We start from the raw sequence: 19,568 nt of genomic DNA, 5'->3' as shown, positions 1-19,568 counted from the left end.
GCCCCCCCAGTGTGGGGTGTGATCCTAGTCAAGGTTATTTCCAAAAAACATTACTGGGCTCAAAATGGGACTGCAAAGGATATATTTTAGCCTTGTGAAAGGATTATCAAAGATGGCATTTCCTCATCTCAAACTCATGCATTGAGGATCGATAGGTCTTGCTTTCATGCGCGTATGCCAAATGATTTATTCAGTCAAATAAAACTCAGCTTTTGAGTCACCTCATAGTGTTGTTTGTCTTTGTTGTCTTTTTTCTTTCAAGTTTTCTAGGTGTATATGTACCTATGTAAGGAATCACTTGAATTTTCAAAATGCATTTGTTTTGGACAAATATCAACACGATTTTTTGTTTTTTTGTACTCACTTTGGAGGTCCCAAAAAATATCCTTGAAAACATATGAGATTATGTATGGGTTTGGAAGAAAGGAATACCAAAGGATTCTTCATGTTGTAGAGTTGTGAGCAAAGTTGCGCTCAAAATGTTATTTACATGTAATAACAACAAAGAAGAGTGTGATGTGAACACAAGAAAAACACATGATCTTATTTCACAAGAGAAGCTCATTAACAGAGAAAGTCTTGTTCAAAAGCATTAACAAAAGGCAATAACAAGGCAGGCTTTGGTGAATATGTTCATAGGCTAAAACCTCCTCTCAAAAGCTCTGCGTAGAGGACTCAAGACAATGCGGAACAACACCACGGTCAAAAGTTGAGCTATCATGTTGGACCATTGATGCTTTCTAATTCCCCAAACTTTCCATCCTAATATGCTTCAAGCATGATTAGGTAACGGGTTCGTATTCACATTGGGGGCATCTTCCAATTCTATCCACCCAGCCTTGATTAATTTGCAGAAGCTTTCTCTTGAAGGCATTGCAGGTATAGATGTTATGCCCAGTAATACCGGCATGGTATTCACAATTGAGTTTTGGCTTGTACCAATTAGGATAAGGTGGCTGCAGAGGTGTTAGAGGTTCTGGAGCTATTTGTCCAATGCTCAAAAGCTTTTGATACATCTCATTCAGGGGTAACGGTAGTGGAGGTAGTTGTTCTTGAACCCTTTTGGAAATTTCCAATTTGGCTTTTGGCTTGAAAGTTTTTTGGGGTTCAGTTTTTTTGATGTTGGCAATTTGGGATGGAGTATGGTAATTTTGGGATGTATTTGTTTTACCCATGTAGCCATCTTCAACATGGTGAACCTCTTTTTCTTTCGACGCCTCTTTTCTCGGTTGGTGCAGCAATTCTACCACTCTTGACACCTTGCTCTATGCGTTCACACACTATCACAGCATCAGTGAATTGTTGGGCTGAACTACCCATCATAATGTTCGTAATATGGTGCTTTGAGTGTGTTGGCAAATAAAGAGACCATCTCTTTGTCCAGAAGTGGGGGATGTACTTGAGCAGCTAATTCTCGCCATCTTTGAGCATATTCCCTTATGCTTTCTTTATCCTTTTTCTCTATATTGGACAAACTGGTTCTGTCGGGCGCAATGTCCATGTTGTATTTGTATTGCTTGACAAAAGCATCCACAAGATTTTTCCAGTTGTGAATTTTTGTATTATCCAATCTCATGTACCAAACTCAAAGTTGCCCCACTTAAACTGTCTTGGAAAAAGTGCATTAGTAGTTTTTCATCATGTACTACCTCAGCCATTTTATTGCAGTAGGACCTAAGATGAGTCATGGGGCATTGTGTTCCACTGTATTTGATGAATTCAGGAACACGAAATTTCTTTGGGATAACCACATTTGGGACCAAACACATCTCTGCTGCCCGTACCGGGTCATATAAGTCTATCCCTTCAATGGCTTTGAGTCTGGCTTCCAGCGCCTCTATCTTAGCTTGATCAACGCTATTAGATGACTTAGCCTTGTGGGACTCGTTAGCAGATGCCTCCATGACTGTTGGGGATGGTGCAGGTGTTGTTGACTGCACAAATGTTGGATTTTGCTGAGGTTCTTGACCATGTTCGTTCATTCTTTCCTCAGGCTGAACTGTAGTAGGAGCCGGAACAAAGGTGATCGGTTGATTAGAAGGACCTTCATCAGAGGTATTCCTTAGTGTTTGCTTGAGTAAGCTAGTGAGGTGAGCCACACTTATTTTCAGAGACTCCAACTCTTCGTGCAAATAGGCCTCACGTTGAGCACGCTCTTCATCTTCCATGTTTCTAGCTCGAAGTCGGGTGTTGTAGATTTTTTAGGGACCTATATTTCGATCTGGCATGTATGCATGTTAAATGTATGAACATGTAATTTATATGATGCATTTGCCCTTCAAAGGGGCCATGATTTTTTATTTTTATTATTTTTGTATGACATATTCTGTAAAGAAAGATAGCACATACAAACTAAAGACAGGGTCTAATTCATGAATAGATTTTCTACCTGGTCTCAAAAGGGTCTCATATCTGCCCAGTGACGTCCTTCGTAAAGGCAGTATGGGGGCGTTGCAAAGAACAGTTAAGGCACGTATGCCCACCATTACCAAGCAGGCACTCAGATATGAGTTGGGTGTTTCACGCATCTGAACCCGACCAATAGTCATAGGGCAGATCGTTAATTCCCCACTTAACTTAGAAGCTTGTGTGTGCTTGAAAAATATAAAGCATGTGATGCATGAGGCAGTTCTATACAATGCATGAACAAATATATACAAAATTAAAGCGCGTGAGAAATAAATAAAGGAAATGCATATTTAAAAATAAACACGCAAACCACAACAAAAAACACAATAAATCAGACAAAAACAAAGCTTAGTCCACAAGATTCCCCAGCGGAGTCGCCATTCTGTCGCACGTGTGCGGCGGCGCGGCGATCGTCCACCCTCAAGGAAAAATAATCGGAATATGTATTCCTGGCAAATAAGGAGAGACAAGGAATTCTTGTCTCTATATGTGAAAATATGGACTGGGAGTCGCCACCTAGTATTCTGGTTACTAGGAACCTTAACTGGTCTTTAGAGATCGGGTACGGAGACTGGTTGCGTAAAGGGAAGGTATTAGCACCCCAACTACGCCCTACCTAAGGTAAGCTGCATTGTTTTGTCTGATAAAATCTAAAGTCTTGTTGTGGTTTGTAATTGTTCGGAATACGCATTACATGTAATGTCATACCCCAGGTTCGATTGTCCGGAAAAAAAGAATTAATATCTAGAATATGCATTACATATAATGTCATACCTCGAATACTAAGAGACAAACAAAATAAAGTTTTTTGTTGTTTTTGAAATTTTGGCCAATATTCTCTTGACTTTAATAAACTGGTTATTAAAGCCAAAATGCATGCTAAAACATTGTTTTTTTGGTGTATGAAAAATACAATATGATTTTTTAGCTTTGAGACACTTGGCCGTATGCACAAAAACATTTTTTCTCCTTTTTTTTTTAATTTTTTTGTATTTTTGGAAGTTTTTGATGAAAAACCGGGTAGTTTAATACCAGATTTGTATTTTTACGACATAAAAATACTACCCGATATTAATAAAAATAACATAAATCAACAGTGGGAACATCATAAATATTTTTTTAAAACAATAATATTTTTTTTCTATTTTTTTACAATTGGCCGGATCAGGCCCAATTGCATGGGTTGGGCCAAACCTGGCCCATTTACATGGGCTGGCTGACGTCCCAGCCCAGGCCCAAATGGGCTGGTTACTGTGCACACAGTAACCAGTGAATTAATTAGCCAGTTACTGTGCCCATGCACAGTAACCGGGTAATTAATTCATGGCTTGCAGAACGTGCACAGTGCACGTTCTGCATGCAAGAAGATGAACAGTAAAACGAGATAAGGGGTTGAGGGCTGACCTGTGGTGGCTGTCGTTGATGGCGGAGCTGCTGGTGGCGACAGGAAGCGGCGCTGACAGTGGGGTGGCCGGCGGTGGCTCTGCGTTTTCCTTCTCTCTCTCCTCTGTTTTCTTCTCTGCTTCTTCCTTTCTCTTCTCTGCCTTCTCTCCTCTCTTCTCCCTCTTCTCCCTCTCTTTGCTCTCCCTTCTCTTCTCTTCCCCCTCTCTTGGTCTTCTCTTTTTTTTTCTTTCTTTTCTTATTTTCAGCAGCCCTCCCCTGTATTTATAGGAAAACAGGGGGGGCGAATGGTGGGGCGGCCACTGTTGGCCGCCCCTGCACTATCTGTTCAATGGATAAAAAGGAGGCAAGTGGGCGTCGAATGGTAGGCGTCTTATTGAGCCAAATCCGGGAAAGAAGTTCGGCGAAAAGTGGAGAAGAAAAATTCTTCTCCCCTGTTCTCTGCGTGCGCAGGGAAGAAGACGATGGTGCCGTTTCCAAACGGCACCGTTTTGCGTTTTTTTTTATAATATATTTTTTGAATTTTTTTATTTTTTATTATTTTTATGTGGGGACCAAAAAAATGGGTTACAACATGCTCCATCCCAATATTAATTATAATTAATCTCACTCCACATGTATTAAAACTTTTGTTAATAAACTACGTTATCTCTTATCTTTAGTTGTTGTTTCCATTACTTTGATTTTCTTCCCATTAATTACTTGATTTTCTTAAAATGACTAATATATATTTTTATTCATTTTTATTATATTCTGGTTTGATGTGTCCTCTTAATTAACGATGACATGAAGATGTTGCAATAGTTATTTATTAAAAAAGTTTCGGGAACAACAATTTTTGTGGTGAATTCATAGCACCATCCTATCTTATTCTGACACGATCCAATTTTATTAAAACGTTAGTTTTTAATTATGAAATCCAAAATCTATTCAAATAAAAAACAAGAATCATGTAGAAATCGAAGATTTTAGAATTTCAATCACTTTATTATATATTTGAAATAAATATTTTCTTGGTGTGACCATAATATTCTTTTGTGAAGAAATTAAATTTGGTGATAAGTAATATATAATGCTAAAAAGATGAAATTTGTCTATCCAATCTGCATAAATGAAATTCTTGTACTTTAACTATATTTCATGAATATAAATATATACTACGAATATTTCATATCATCATTTATATTTATAAAAAGATTATCGCTGGTGGAAAATAATTAGGGGTATTTTGATGTATTTAAATAATTAATAAAGATATGAGCATTTTTAAAAGAAATTGATTGTTATTCATGTAATGTTTGGTGACACGTAATAATTAAAAGCATATAATGCTTTGTAAAGCATATAATATTCTGTAACATGCGATTAAAAAGAACCAAGAAAAACGTTTATGCCTATAGTTATTTTTCTATAACAGATACTTTGAATTTTTATAAAAATACATATCCGAGCACAGTATATTAAGGATTCGTACGAGCCAGCTTAATTCTCCACCTCCTCACAGCACGTATTCCCGCTGAAAAGGCCGCTGTGTCACGGGGACTTTACATAATTGCACCTCTATAATTCTTTAACCATTACGTCAGAAGTGTGATTTTACACGTTACAGGAGCTCTCCAATGGCTTTACATCACATGTTGTCTTCGATGATTTCCTCAAGGGATGCATCGACAAAATAGAAGGAGATTACCAGATACATAGCAACATAACTTTTCAAAAAGAAGATGATGTCAATGAGCAAAAGAAAAGAAAAAGGAAGCTGATGCCAAATCAAGCTTAACACACATAAATTAATAACATACAATGGATTATTTGCACTAGGTTTATACCAAGCTGTGGGCGTTGATGTCCCCGGACCTCCAATCCTCCAATAAGAGACATCATACACTGTCCATTAACGTAACAGTACATCAAGAAATTAGGCCACTACGTACCAAGGCAAGACGTACACTAAGTGGCAGCATCGGACAAATCAAAAACACACAATTATGTCCAGATGCACCAACTTTCCAGACAAATATTATTTTGGTCGAAAAGGCAAAAGCTATCATACCTAGCAATTACTCATTGTTATTATTATTGTTTTTTTTTTTTTTTTTACCTTTGACCATTGCGCTTCTCGAAGCTGAACAGCACAAGTCAATTCACAAGGCCAGAGAAGGATGATCATGTTGGCCATGCATGCAGTATACAAATATTCTTTTGATTTAATCCAGTCCAAATAAATGAAGACTTGATGTTTGGCTTAACATGCGTGAAATCTTCAGGTACCAGAAACAAACCTTTTCATCTTACAATCCGACAACAAGGACGGAGACAGCCGTCTATGCTCTACAAATCTCCGTTTCAGGCTTTGGTTTGTCTAATGTTTTAAAAGCCTGCCTGTTACATTGTCTCTGATCAATGCCTGAGTAAATGTCACCTTTTTATTTTCTTTTTTCGCTTTAAGACGATGGATGGCAAGCTTGTACACTGATACTCCCTACAGTAGACAAACAATTCAATAGCCGCCTTCTAAACCTGACACCTTTACTTCATCTCAAAGCTTAAATCCCTTCAATAAGTGCCCACATAATGTCCACTCGATACAGACAACAATCCTTTTAAAGCAAAAAACACAATAATCGAAAAACAAACACAAGATCTTCTAAGCACGCGCTTGGACAACAAATGACAAACTTATTTTTATTACAGGCATGGCCCTCCATAAACACCCGCCTCCTATATAAAACCCCCACCACCACCAGCTCTATTCGATCCATCATAGCACTCTCACACTCTTACAATACTTTGAAGCTCTCATCTCCTTTAGATTCTTAATTCTGCTGTTTGAAGCTGTTTTTGTTCTGGGATTACGAGGAATCAAATTAAAAATGCAAATATCATCAGGCTGATCATGGGTTACTATGTGCCAATGAGGACCAGCATGGTATCAGACCCACTGGAGAAAGTTGCGAGGCTGGCATCAGGAAGTGCTGTTGTGGTATTTAGTATCAGTAGCTGTTGCATGTGTCATGCTGTGAAGAGACTCTTTTGTGGGATGGGTGTGAACCCAACTGTCTATGAGCTGGACCATGATCCAAGAGGGAAAGAGATTGAGAAGGCATTAATGAGGCTGCTTGGGAGTTCAACTTCTGTGCCTGTTGTATTCATTGGAGGGAAGCTAATTGGTGCCATGGACCGAGTCATGGCTTCCCATATCAGTGGAACTCTCGTGCCCCTCCTCAAGGAAGCGGGAGCACTTTGGCTTTGATTCTAGTTTTCCACAGGTTAACATCACAGGATGGGTCCAAAACATGGAAGTTATCATTAACAAGGAAAAAAATGAAGAGATTTAGTTTAACTTTAGTTGCTTAACTCTTTTTTTTTGTTTTGTTTTTTCTAATTTTTCCATGGCGATACATTTTCTAATTTTCATATTGTCTTAATTTGAGCTCTCTTGTCTAAGATTGTGACCATCAAAGCTTTTATTGTGAAGCTCTTCTAACTCCTTTAATGGAATGAATGTTTAGTGAAGAAATTAATGTAATCGATCCCTCTTCTATGTGTAAATAATGGCTTTCTTTCTTCCCCCCGTTTCTTTTCCCTGGACGTAGTCATCAAATAATCAGCCACGTTAGAAATCGGAATCGTTGACTTTGACCAGTTTCAGAAATGGCTTTATTACCAAGGAGTGCAAGCACAAAGCAGGCTGGGCTTCAAGTGGGATTCACTTCCGGCCCACCATATATGGACACACACACCCCTTTTCGAACAGTAGAAAATATACTGTTTTACTATAAAATTTTATGGTTCTTTTTTAATCCATTTTAAATAAAATAAAAATTTACGGTTAGAAAGTAATTTTTATTTTTATTTTAGTATTTATTAAGTCTTATAACAGATCTATGTAAATCCCTAGATTTTGAGAAAAAAATAAATGGACTGACAGCATATTCAAACTTGAAAATCTTAGTTGGTGATGCAATATGATTTAATGTTTTTTATTTATTTTGATTAAAAGCGGTTGATAATTCTGTTGATTCTCTTTAAGCTTTCTCAAAAAAAAAAAAAAAAAAATCTAATGTCGAGTATAAACCTCTACTATATATATTAAGAAAATCACAAAGTGAAAAACTTGGATACAGGCTTGTTGAAGATTGCAAAGGATCCCGGGTGCCATTAAACGGAGCACTGGCAGCCAGGCGATCAGGTATAAATAAATGGAGACGATAAATCATACAAGAGTTTTAATCCAGAAGTAACAGCCTGTCTAAACTCTTCCTGGGTCCAAACTCCAAAGAGCACACTTTCTCGTTTTTTATCAGACGCATGCCACTTGAATAGAGCAGCTCAAACTGGGTCCTGTAAAGACAAACATGTTGGTTATGGGAACAGCGCGTGACAAAGAAATTGACTGGTGAAAAAATAAATAAAATTGTTGGATCAGAAAGCAAGCCCCAGCCTTCATGCAAAACATCCAAGAACTACAACGCTACAACCCTGCAATCTTGTCCTTTTATGCCTTGGACTACCTGATACTGCTTTGTTCCAATACGAGAAATTATAGAGCCTCCAAATCTGTCATTTATCTGCTACAGAGTTTGAATCTTTAATCTGTCAAAAGAGCTCTTCACATGTCTTTGTTTGTAGTGAATAGATAAAGCATTTTTGCTCTCCTGTTACAGTTGGTCCTAACACCAAACTACTCACGGGCTCATTATATGCACACACAGTATATTTTTCTAGATCCATGGAATAATTCGACATTACATATGCTTTTCATGATGGTGGTGGAGTACTAAGTACTAGCTAATAGATGCTTTTTGTGGAAGCTTCTTCCTGCTCCTCTCATGTCCGCTCCCATGGCTCCCATCGCCATCCTTGTTTTTCTGGCAACTTCGTTTGCTCTCCCACTTTCTCTAATTGCTCGACCAGCACCCAATCCAACCTCCCGGATCTCTGTTGTTGGTGTTGTCTACTGTGATACCTGTTCAACCAACACTTTCTCCAGGCACAGCTACTTCTTGCCAGGTACATTAATTTAGAACTACAATCTTCAATTCTATGTTTATGTTGAGAAAATCTCTGAAATCTTTTTATTGCCAATCTTACTGGACTGATTAGGTGCGGATGTCCACATTCAATGTATATTCAACGCAAACTCACCAAAAACGAGAGAGAAGATTGAGTTCTCTGTTAACAGAACAACAGATAGATATGGAATATATAAGCTGGAAGTACCAGAGGTTGATGGTGTTGACTGTGTGGAGGGCTTCGCGATTGAATCAGTATGCCAAGCAAGTTTAATACGGAGCTCGTCTCCAGTCTGCAACGTTCCTGGTTTAAAGATCTCTACAAACGAGATATCAGTCAAGTCAAAGCAGAATAATCTCTGTATCTACAGCTTGAATGCTTTGAGTTACAGGCCATCCGAAAAAAACATTACCTTGTGTGGGAGTCATAAAGAAGAGTTGCCAAATTCTCTCAACTCTTCAAAGTTTTTTCTCCCTTACTTCCCACCCTATGGGTTCCCATGGCCTCCTTTGCCTAATTTGCCTCCTTTGCCTAATTTGCCCCCGTTGCCCTTCCCTCCCTTGCCACCCTTCCCTTCCCTTCCCTTCCCTCCACTTCCATCACTACCCTTCCCTCCATTGCCGCCCATTCCTTTTCTGCCCTTTCCTCACTTACCATTTCCAAGCCCACCCTCTCTGCCCTTCCCATTTCCCCCCCTCCCCCCCTTTCCACCAGCCCCATCTCTGTTCAATCCACCACCTCCACCAGCGTTTAATCTAGGAGATCCAAGAACATGGATACCGAATATCCCTTCATTAGCACCTCCGCCTCCGCCTGCATTTAATCTAAGAGATCCTAAAACTTGGATACCATATATCCCTCCATCCCCTCCCAGTAGCCCTCAGAACCAAAATCCATGATAGTTTACTCCAGTTATCTCCAAATGATTATGTTTCACATGTTATATTTCATAATTATATGAAGCTTCTATGTACGATAAAAAACAGACGAGCATAGAAATACAATGTAATCCATTAATCCCTTAATAATTAAGATAATCACATCTATTATTGACTTTGTCAAAATAAAACATCTCATGTATAAATGCAACTACCCATCCATTAATCCACCTGCATGCAAGCAAGAAGATGGATACATACACACGAGTATTCACAAGCTTATTCTTAAACACTCAATGCATATGAGGACACGCACACAGGCAGAAGATCCCCGTTACTGCAGAGTGCGGTCAGCTGCCGTAGCTCCAAGTGAGTGATGAACAAAATGCAAGAATAAATAGTGTAGTGTTTGGTACAGGGGATGAGTAAAAACTCCCAGGAAATGAGATTTCAACCATTGTTGGCTTGTTGGAAATTCAAGTTCCCGGGAATTTGAGAATATTGTGTTTGATTGGGATTACTTTCCTGAGATGCTACATTCGAGGAGACCTAAGAATCCAGATACCAAATCGCCCTGAAAATCCTGAATCAAGGTTGCACTTCATTATTACATGGGGCATGATTGGTCTAGAGGAGAACATGTCCTCATGCCCAAGTCGAGAGAAGTACTAAATTTTGCATTTGCTGATCAAAGTTTTCTTCAAATTCAAAGCATTGAAACACATCTATTTAAACCAAAAGTCGAATCAGCAGTGACAAGAAAACAAGTAAAAAGTGGTCAGATAAATGTAAGAAATCCAGTTTTGTGAAGGGAAAAAAAAACAGCAACTGGATTTGAAGAAGCTCAAACCGTTCCCTTGGTTAAGATCCAGGTTTAAGATTTCACAAATAAGTTTTAGATATTAGACTAAATTTAGGAGATTTGCCTGAATTTTCTTAGGTTTTTATTATTATTATTATTAATCTGTTTTTTTTTTAATATATATTTTGGGTTTGATTTTATGAGGTTAGTCTTTTATAATTTTTTTTCAATTTTATTTTTTATTATTTTTTTTTAATCTATAAAAAATCTATTAAATTATAAATATCTCTCACGCTCTTTTTTTTTTTAGTGATTGTCGGCCTGTGTTAGCTAGCACATGGTAATTAATGTGACCATAAATTCATAGCGGTTGGATTAGGAAATGGAAATTGTTTTTTCTGCACTCTTTATATATATATATAATCAAAGTTTTTTCCTCGCTCTTTCCTCCTACGCAAGCAAAACTCAAATTATCGGAATACACAGGAACCCGGTAGAGCTCCATGAAATTAGGATTCAATTAGCCTAGTTTAAGTGTCTTTTAGTCGAACCCTCACCCAAATTCACTAAGAATGAGAAAGGGTTTGAGTAGGGGAAGAGCTCGGGGACTGGTGGCGGCCGCCCGTCTCCCTCCAAAATTCCCAACAAAAAAAAAACCCTTAAATTTTATGAATTTATTAAAATAATTTTGTTAGCTATTTTTATATAAAATAATCCCTTTGAAACTCATGAGTTATTAGCTTTAATATGCGATTTCGAACAAAAGATTTTATACACGGATGCAGGTTTCATCATTTCAGCATATTCATCTCTCTTTTGGGTTGCACCATCCACCACGAATTTACCAGCAATATTTAGCTAGCTAGGGACTAATTCCTTGTTGACAAAAAAACAAGATTTTATTATTATTATTCTGCAATTATATATCATAATATATAGACCACTAGCAGCTTCGATCCAAAAACATACGTACTAGCAGGTGATTTAAGACAGATTCTATACAAATAACATTATTTTGTAGCCATAAAAAAAAAACAAAAAAAAAAAGTAAAACCTGAGTGTCCACTTGTCTGAAAATTTCTTTATTCACATAAACTAGCCACCTCATGTCAATGAAAGGATAATGAAAGCCATCGTTAATTTTAAAGCTGTGTAATTAGTTGAGTTATATACAAATTAGTTTAAATATTTATGTTAATAAAAAAATATTCATAAAAGCCAAAAAAAAAAAGAAAAGGCCAAGCATTAGAAGGCATGACATATCAGAAAAGACCTTTCTTGCGTTGACAAGAGGGCCTCTCCATCAATATTTAATGTCCATTTGCGAGCTTTATATATGAACTGAGCTAGAGCTTGTAACAATCGTTCCATGCCGAGATTGCCCCCTTGAAGACGCAAGTGAAAGCATATCTTGTGAGCCGCTCTCTTCTTGTTCCTTAATTTGCCCTTTTTATCCATCAGCTCCTTCATCCCTTCTCCAATTCTCGAAATATACTCCATTTATGGGCACCACTCCACCTTGAATCGTCTTTTTGTGTCACTTTATAGTCAAAAGAATCTCTTGCGGTTTGTTTTCCTTTTCTGGGTTTCCTTTAATTTGCAGGATCACAACTTCTCCTTGCTTAGTAGATATGAGTAACACAATGATGCCAAGGGTGAAGGTTATGGTTTGTTTGGTTTATGATAGAGGTTAACCACCTGAACATCCACTATATATCTAATTAACTCTTTATCAAAGCATTCTTTCTCCTTATCTTTCTGAGTAATAACTTCATACCAGATTATCAGTTCATTCTCCAGCTGGTTATTAACCATAAGGAGGTGGTATGTGTGGTTGTTATTAAGTCCAAAATATTCTCACTTTTCTTTTGCTACTTAATTACTTCTTTAATGGATATGAGTAAGGAAAAAGGAAAGACCGAAGGTAATCTGATCATCAAGACATGGAAGAGATGCAAATCTATTGGCAGGGGAAGCAAGAGAACATCAAGACTGGCACGTTCTTTAACAACAAAGAGCAAATCATATCCACATATTAAAGTTTCACTCGAAGACGACCATGATCGAAAACATTCTAGGCAACGACGCGTAGCCCCTGAAGGTTGCTTCTCTGTCTATGTCGGACCCCAGAAACAAAGGTTTGTGATCAAGACAGAGTATGCAAACCACCCACTATTCAAGATGCTGCTTGAAGAAGCGGAGTCTGAGTATGGTTACAGCTCTGAAGGCCCTCTTACACTACCGTGCAACGTTGATATCTTCTACAAAGTGTTGATGGCCGTGGAGGACACTAATGTTGACGACAAGATTCATCTAGGATGTGGCTTTGCCAAGAACTACGGATCTTATCACCTTCTTAGCCCATCTAGATCACTGCTTTGAATTACTTCTAATTAGGATTATATATGTAGTATTTTGTTGTTGCTTCAATCTTCATAATTTGTACTTTAATTAGCACTTCCAAGTGCGTGTGGTAAGGTGAGCTTGGAGTTCAAGCCTTAAGGGAGTGTCTTCTCCTATATGAAATCATGTACAGTATTAGAGGATAAGCGGAGTAGTCGGAAAATATATCCAGGTTACCTCTGTAAGATTTCCTACTGTTATGTGAATTTATGTTTAATCAAGCTGTCTGATGAATATTGATGTCTTATCATGAGCCTACTTTTGTTTGATTTTGATTTGTGAAATATAAATCTTTACTGGAAATTATTCAACTGAATATTAATGGAGTATATTATAAGGGAAAAGAAAAAAAAAACTAATTATACAAACAATTTACATATATATACGTAAGAATGTCAACTAATTGGTCGTGACTTGTGCCAGATCAAAGTGGTGGAGGAAGTTGTCAGTTTTTGAACCCTACTTTTCCAAAATTATTCAACTATAAATAAGAAAAACATGTGAATCTTTCTTCCTTTATAAAACAAGAGTAATTTAGTTGAAATGTATATAGTATGTTGCATATGCATATATTTTTTTTATCTTTGATGTTTAAAAATTGGTCTAATTGTTAAAGAGATGTTTTCATTTCTTAGATTTTTAGATTCAAATTTAAAGTTAAAATTCAAAATAACTTATTGAATTCCTCTTAATGCAATATAATGATATAGAATGTGTGGTTTTTAAATCATTAGGAGAAAAAAATGTAATCCTGATTAATATATAAATTAATTCGAGTATTTATCTAAATATAAAAAAATAAAAAAGACAAAAATCATGTTGGCATAACAAAATAAATTAAAGTGAAAGAGTGTATTTGAATAGTGAAAAAAATATTATTCACCCACTTACAGTACACTATGAATGGAGCATTGTTATTTTATTTTTCACTTTGATTCTTTAATTTTTTTTTTATTATGTCTTTTAACTGTAAAATTAGCACCCAATTGCTTCAAATATTTGGATAGGGATAAAATTAAAAGAAAGAGGATCAACTTAGAAAATACACCAAAAATAAGTAGTGTGTTTAAGTTTGGCTTAACAAATACACTTTAATCCACCAATTTATAAAATTAGATCTTTTTGATTCCTTATGTTTTTTTAAATTTCATTTTGGTACCTAAAATTATTTTTATTAGTTTTAAGTTCCTAGATTTGTATGGAAAGAGAAATTTTTTGTCACGTTTCGCTATATATAGAGAGAAAGACATTTTTTTCACATATTATAGCCATTAAGTAAGTTGATGTTGGTGTTCACGAGTTTCTTTCAATGAACAGAATTTTATGGTGGTTGTTTCGAAACTTAATGTTACCAAAACATTAGATTGAAGTTGAGGAAAAAAAATTAACCCGATTTGATTTCATGTTTTGAGGTTATTTTTGGAGTTTTATAGGTTGATAGATTGATTTCTAGGTATTGAGAGGGTGTTTATAAATTGTCTTTGGTTAAAATAGGTTAAAAAAAAAAAAGGATTTTTGGCAAAAATACCTCCACCCTAATTTTCTAAGTACTATTATGGTGGTCAGTTTCTGGACAGACAAGCGACATGCTGTCTACTTCACCAAACGATGTGTTGCCTAGTTTATTTTTTTAAAAGGTCCACTCCTTAAAAATATTTAAAAACAAAATATAAGGCTCAATCGTGTGTGTCTGGGCCATTAGACCCAAGTGCTTGGACACCTTTTCTATTAGGCCCAAACATAATAGACCTTCAACCCGCACACCTGGGCTTTTTTGTGGAGATGTTTTTTAAAAAATCTTTAGACTCGGTTTAGTTCTTGGCACAGATTGCTAATTCGACATTTATAACACAACTTCTTAGGCTTAGGCTTTTTTTAATGCAATCCCTCCCCCTTAAATTAAAAAAATAAAAAACATGCAGATTAACCCTTTGTTATCATTTTTTTTTTTTTATTAAACTTAAAATTAAAAACAAATACAATTTCATCATTTTTTATCAATTAGTTTTAAAAACCTTTTTTATTTACTTCTAAACTTAATCCGATTTATGATCAATTAAGATCCAATGAAAGTTTAACTAAGAAAAGGAAAAAACAAAATTTATTTAATTGGATTAATTTATTATAGTCATATCCATTATTTAAGCTGTAAATTTTATTTGTTAATTTGAGTTAATATAATTTATTATTATCTTTTTATTTTACTCTCTTAATTTTTTAATGTAATTATATATATTTTTTATTTTTATAGCAGGGAAGCGCAAACCAGATCCTATAATACCATGTTAAAGAACCTCATCAGCATCAAACTATGTAAAATTTGGATTATTTAGGACAGGATATGTAATTCAAATCTTATTAGATTCTCCCATCGGACTAAGACCTGCGATAAAATATTCGTTCTCTTGGAAAAGACAATCAAGGAAAACTCAGCAATTATAGAAAAGAAAGCGATCGACGCAGCTTTTAATTAATCAGATGATTAATTAAGCCAGCCATAAAATGCAACTGGCAAGTTGAATTTACCTCACAACAGCTCAAATCATGAAATTGACTTCTGATGGAAATGATATCACATGCAAACATCTGTCAGCAAGTTGTAGTTGGCAATTAGTTGATTGCTATGCCATGTCCAAAAGGAATATTTAATTAAATATTTCCTTGAGTTGGAGTAATAAATAAGGCATGTCATGTTTGTATTACCTTGTGCTGGATAAAACCTTGGCCTTTTTTAAATAATAAAAAAAAAAACATGCACTTCCTCTACCACACATGTAATCCTGCCTTCTCATCCACATTTCAGAACTAATTTGAAGCATTTTTTTTTTATTGACTAAAGAGTTGTTTAATCAATGTAAATTATTATGTGTTCTCTAGCCTTTTATTACCATGTGGAACAATTAACCTATGATTTTATGGATAAGATTGATATATAGAAACAGTTTAAGAAGTTGTCTAAATGAACAACTTAAACTTAGATTAAACTTTAGATAAGATTAAACAATTAATCTGTGATTTTATGGAACAATTAACCTATGATTTTATGGATAAGATTCAAAATAGCTGTAATTTTTTATCCGATTATTTGATTAAACTTAGATTTTACAGGGAGGGTGTAGATAAAAAAAAAAAATTAAATTAGTGTTAATTTCTTATTCGTGAGCCAAACTTATTTGGTGCTTGGATTCGCTAAACTCCACTTCAAATACCCTCAAAATTATATTTGGGTTTTCGGCTGTATTTTAGATTTTTTTTCCCTTATTAATTTTGAATTTTAGCTTCTTTTTTTATTTGTTGTTTTATGGATATTTATGAATGTTTAAAGTATTTAAAACATTCTTTTTAGATTTTTTGGGATTTTGACCGGAAAACTACAGATTTTTTCAACTTCGATCATGTTTTATCTAATCTTAGAGTTTAAATATGTGTTAAACTCAAATCCATATCTTTATATGTGTCAATTGCAGAAACAATAATAATAATAAAAAAAACATGTGACAAAACTTTTTAATAGTAAATAAAAAAGTAAACGATTATTATCAACAATGGACCATGTCAAGAAGCAGGTTGCCAGCGACGGATATTTCAGAATGCCGCCACCACGCATGCCATGTTATCAAAGTTGACTTTGTATTCACTTTACATCAACCATCTTATAATTTAATTAATTATTGGCCTTACTTTTATTTTTTAAAATATTACATTTTACATCTCCAATCAAACTAGAATTTTAACCATATTAAATAATATTATAACTCCCATGTATAATACATAGTTCTGTCACTCTCAATTCTCTCTCTCTTCATGGAACTGAAAAAAATTCAAATAAAATTTTTTTATGTAACCAAGTTAGGTTTTTTTTAAATCGATATCTTATTCTTAAACCCTATTTATTTTTATATTTTAAAAGTGTTTTTTGAAAAAAAATAAAATTATTTGTTTTGTTTTAAATTAATATTTTTTGGTATTTTTAGATTATTTTAATGTGATAATATTAAAAAATTTTAAAAAATAAAATATATATGTTATTTTAATATATTTTTAAATAAAAAAAAATACTTTTAACAAGTATACTTTCAAATAAGCTGCTAGTTGTTGTTTGGTGTGGTTTTACTTGTATACATGCAAGCAAGAAGTACAGGGACAATAAGATTCTCTTAAAAATAAAATCAAAACCTAATTGCCGCTCTCTTAGCCAACTCACCAACCAAGACAAGTCAAATCACGACGGCAACTCCTTTTTCTTTATTTTCATATCTAAGTCTTGAATTTGGAATTAGTTTCTTTTTATTAGTTTTTTTTTTTTTTTGTTTATCGAGATTTTTATCCTTGAAAAAATATAAACAGAAATTAAATAGAAAAGATTGAGATTCGATGATCTATTAATATCATCTTGTCGTACTGCGATCCATTTCCTATTAATTGACTGATGAAAAATAGGAAATAATGTACTAAATTTCAGATTCAAGAGCTACCACAGCATGTTCAATTCAGCAGCACGATAATATTTATATTACTGCATCCACGTTTGCTCTGCATCCTCAATTAATAAAGAAAACATGACGAGTATAAGTACCATTTAATGGCAACTGAGAGTGAAGGGATGTACTTGTGTTATGATAAAAGGTATAAAAAGATTTTGTGGGGGTGGAGATTATTATTTTTAAGGTATTAATTGTTCTTATTATATTTATTGTAGAGTTAAAGTAATATATTTTTAGGATTTAATAAAACTTTAAATTTATAAACAATATGTTTTATAAGTTTTCTTAAAAATTTATATTTTGTTTCTAATAACGTAATAGAGAGCTTGTAGAAAAAAATAAAAAGAGAAAAAGATTGTTTTTTAATTGATTTTTGCAAATATCAAAATAATATTTATAAAATTTAAAACCACTCCTCTTCATACGAGTATATATATTTGTAGAATTCAAAAGGTAATTTTTTAAATAAATTAACTGAATAACTTGGTAGGATATATCATACACAATTAATTAATTCTGAAAATTAATTAATTTTTAAAATAAAAATTATTATTTTATTGGCTTCCCCTTCCAATCTATCCTTTAACATCCAAATCTATATATTGATTTGATATTTCTTATATTATAAAGTATAACAAAACATTTTAAAGGGATAAAATTCTATTTATTTATCTATCTAATATCTAATATAGAAGCTATTTTATAACAATTTGTTGATAGTAACCTTTATGAAAAAGCCATTAACATCCTATAAGAACTTTTATTCAAAGTTATAAAAGATATTGCAAGCATTTGGTGATAAAATTCTTCATAGAAATTAAATTTGCAAGAAATTAGGTCACCATGATCTTCAAAACATAATATTCAAGTTACAATCACAAAACATATCCATATCACCTACCAGTAATAATTCTATTCATTAGCATGCATGTCACATCTAGAGCTTTCAAAGAGTTTTATTTATTGATCATACTAATTGAAAGGATCAATTGTTTCATAAAAGATTATCTTCCGTCTGTATTTTTTGAAATAACAAACAATTTCTTTTGTTATTTTTTCTCTGAATATAGTATGAGAATAATAGTAGCCTATAGGATGACAATTTGACCACATTTACTGAATATCCAACATCATCCAGGTTTTTATTTGATTTTACTAGGTTCAAAGCTAAACAACTAAATTTCGTTTATGTTGAGTGTGTAAGTAAGTAAAGGTAAAGGGCTAACTCGCTGCACCACTTGACCCGATTTAACTATTTTTTATAAAAAAAACAAATATGTACACAATTATTATAATCCATGAAAAAACAAACATAATCATATAATTTTTATTTTTGAACTGAATTCTAATTTATAAATAACAAAAAAAATTTAGTTTTTAAATATATAAAATTACAATATTATATTGTAAATCCTATATTAATTTTTTTATACTCGAAAAAATATTAGCAATATTTAAATATTTTTTTATATGAAAAAAATAATTTAACTCGTGGCATGATGCAAATCAATTATCTAATTAATATCTATTTATCATTAACTAAGTAGTATATTATACAAGTTAAAGAGTTGATGCATTCTTTTTGTAGTAGATAATAGTAATAAATTTAACCAAATAAAAAAGCACATAATTTAACATAAAATACACACTTTTTAAGCATAAAAGACATCTTAATTGATTTATATATAATTGTACTAATTAATCATTAATAATTTAGTCCGTATCGCTGATAATATTTAAAGGTATAATTTTATATTTTTAAATCATATCTACTTTAATATTTTAAATATGATTTAGAAAAAAAGATTATTAAGTATATGAGATTTTTCTTGCGTGATTTTTTTTAAGATTCGATTTTGCGAGGTGCTAAGAAATTTTAGAAGAGTATTTTAAAAAAACAAAATATTAGAAAAGGCATGCCAGGTCCAGTCCTCGATGAGGTACTCCGATATGAGAAGAAGACTCGTCACGTGCTCCGACCTCATTGGATATGGCTAATGGGCTAGGTGGCTGAATAGAAAACTCACCTCCACCCAATCAGATCCATTATCACCCCTCAGTATCTAGCTTCTTCTTTTTTTCATTGTATTTGCACTAATTTGATATCAATGAAATTACTATTCTTTTTTTTAAATAAAAAAATAAAAAAACTGAGAATTATGGATACATTATTGT

At 33.9% G+C, this 19,568-nt stretch overlaps 3 protein-coding genes across 3 annotated transcripts; all 3 read left to right on the top strand.

Moving 5' to 3' along the window:
* Window positions 1–6,693: 6,693 nt before the first annotated feature.
* Window positions 6,694–7,542, top strand: LOC118043061 (glutaredoxin-C1). Its single transcript, XM_035050880.2, has one exon. It carries the CDS (start codon window positions 6,707–6,709, stop codon window positions 7,061–7,063), a length of 357 nt encoding a protein of 118 aa, XP_034906771.1. The 5' UTR covers window positions 6,694–6,706; the 3' UTR covers window positions 7,064–7,542.
* A 908-nt stretch (window positions 7,543–8,450) lies between these two features.
* LOC118043053 (uncharacterized) lies at window positions 8,451–9,891 on the top strand. The gene is made up of 2 exons (XM_035050867.2): window positions 8,451–8,823; window positions 8,917–9,891. Exons 1-2 carry the CDS (start codon window positions 8,643–8,645, stop codon window positions 9,723–9,725), a joined length of 990 nt encoding a protein of 329 aa, XP_034906758.1. The 5' UTR covers window positions 8,451–8,642; the 3' UTR covers window positions 9,726–9,891.
* Window positions 9,892–11,844: 1,953 nt separating this feature from the next.
* On the top strand, window positions 11,845–13,130 carry LOC118043046 (protein SMALL AUXIN UP-REGULATED RNA 54). The gene has a single exon (XM_035050855.2). It carries the CDS (start codon window positions 12,397–12,399, stop codon window positions 12,886–12,888), a length of 492 nt encoding a protein of 163 aa, XP_034906746.1. The 5' UTR covers window positions 11,845–12,396; the 3' UTR covers window positions 12,889–13,130.
* Window positions 13,131–19,568: the final 6,438 nt, after the last annotated feature.

This window comes from Populus alba, chromosome 1, assembly GCF_005239225.2.
Source record: "Populus alba chromosome 1, ASM523922v2, whole genome shotgun sequence".
NCBI classification, from domain to species: domain Eukaryota; kingdom Viridiplantae; phylum Streptophyta; class Magnoliopsida; order Malpighiales; family Salicaceae; genus Populus; species Populus alba.
This window is presented reverse-complemented; position numbering and strand designations above follow the sequence as displayed.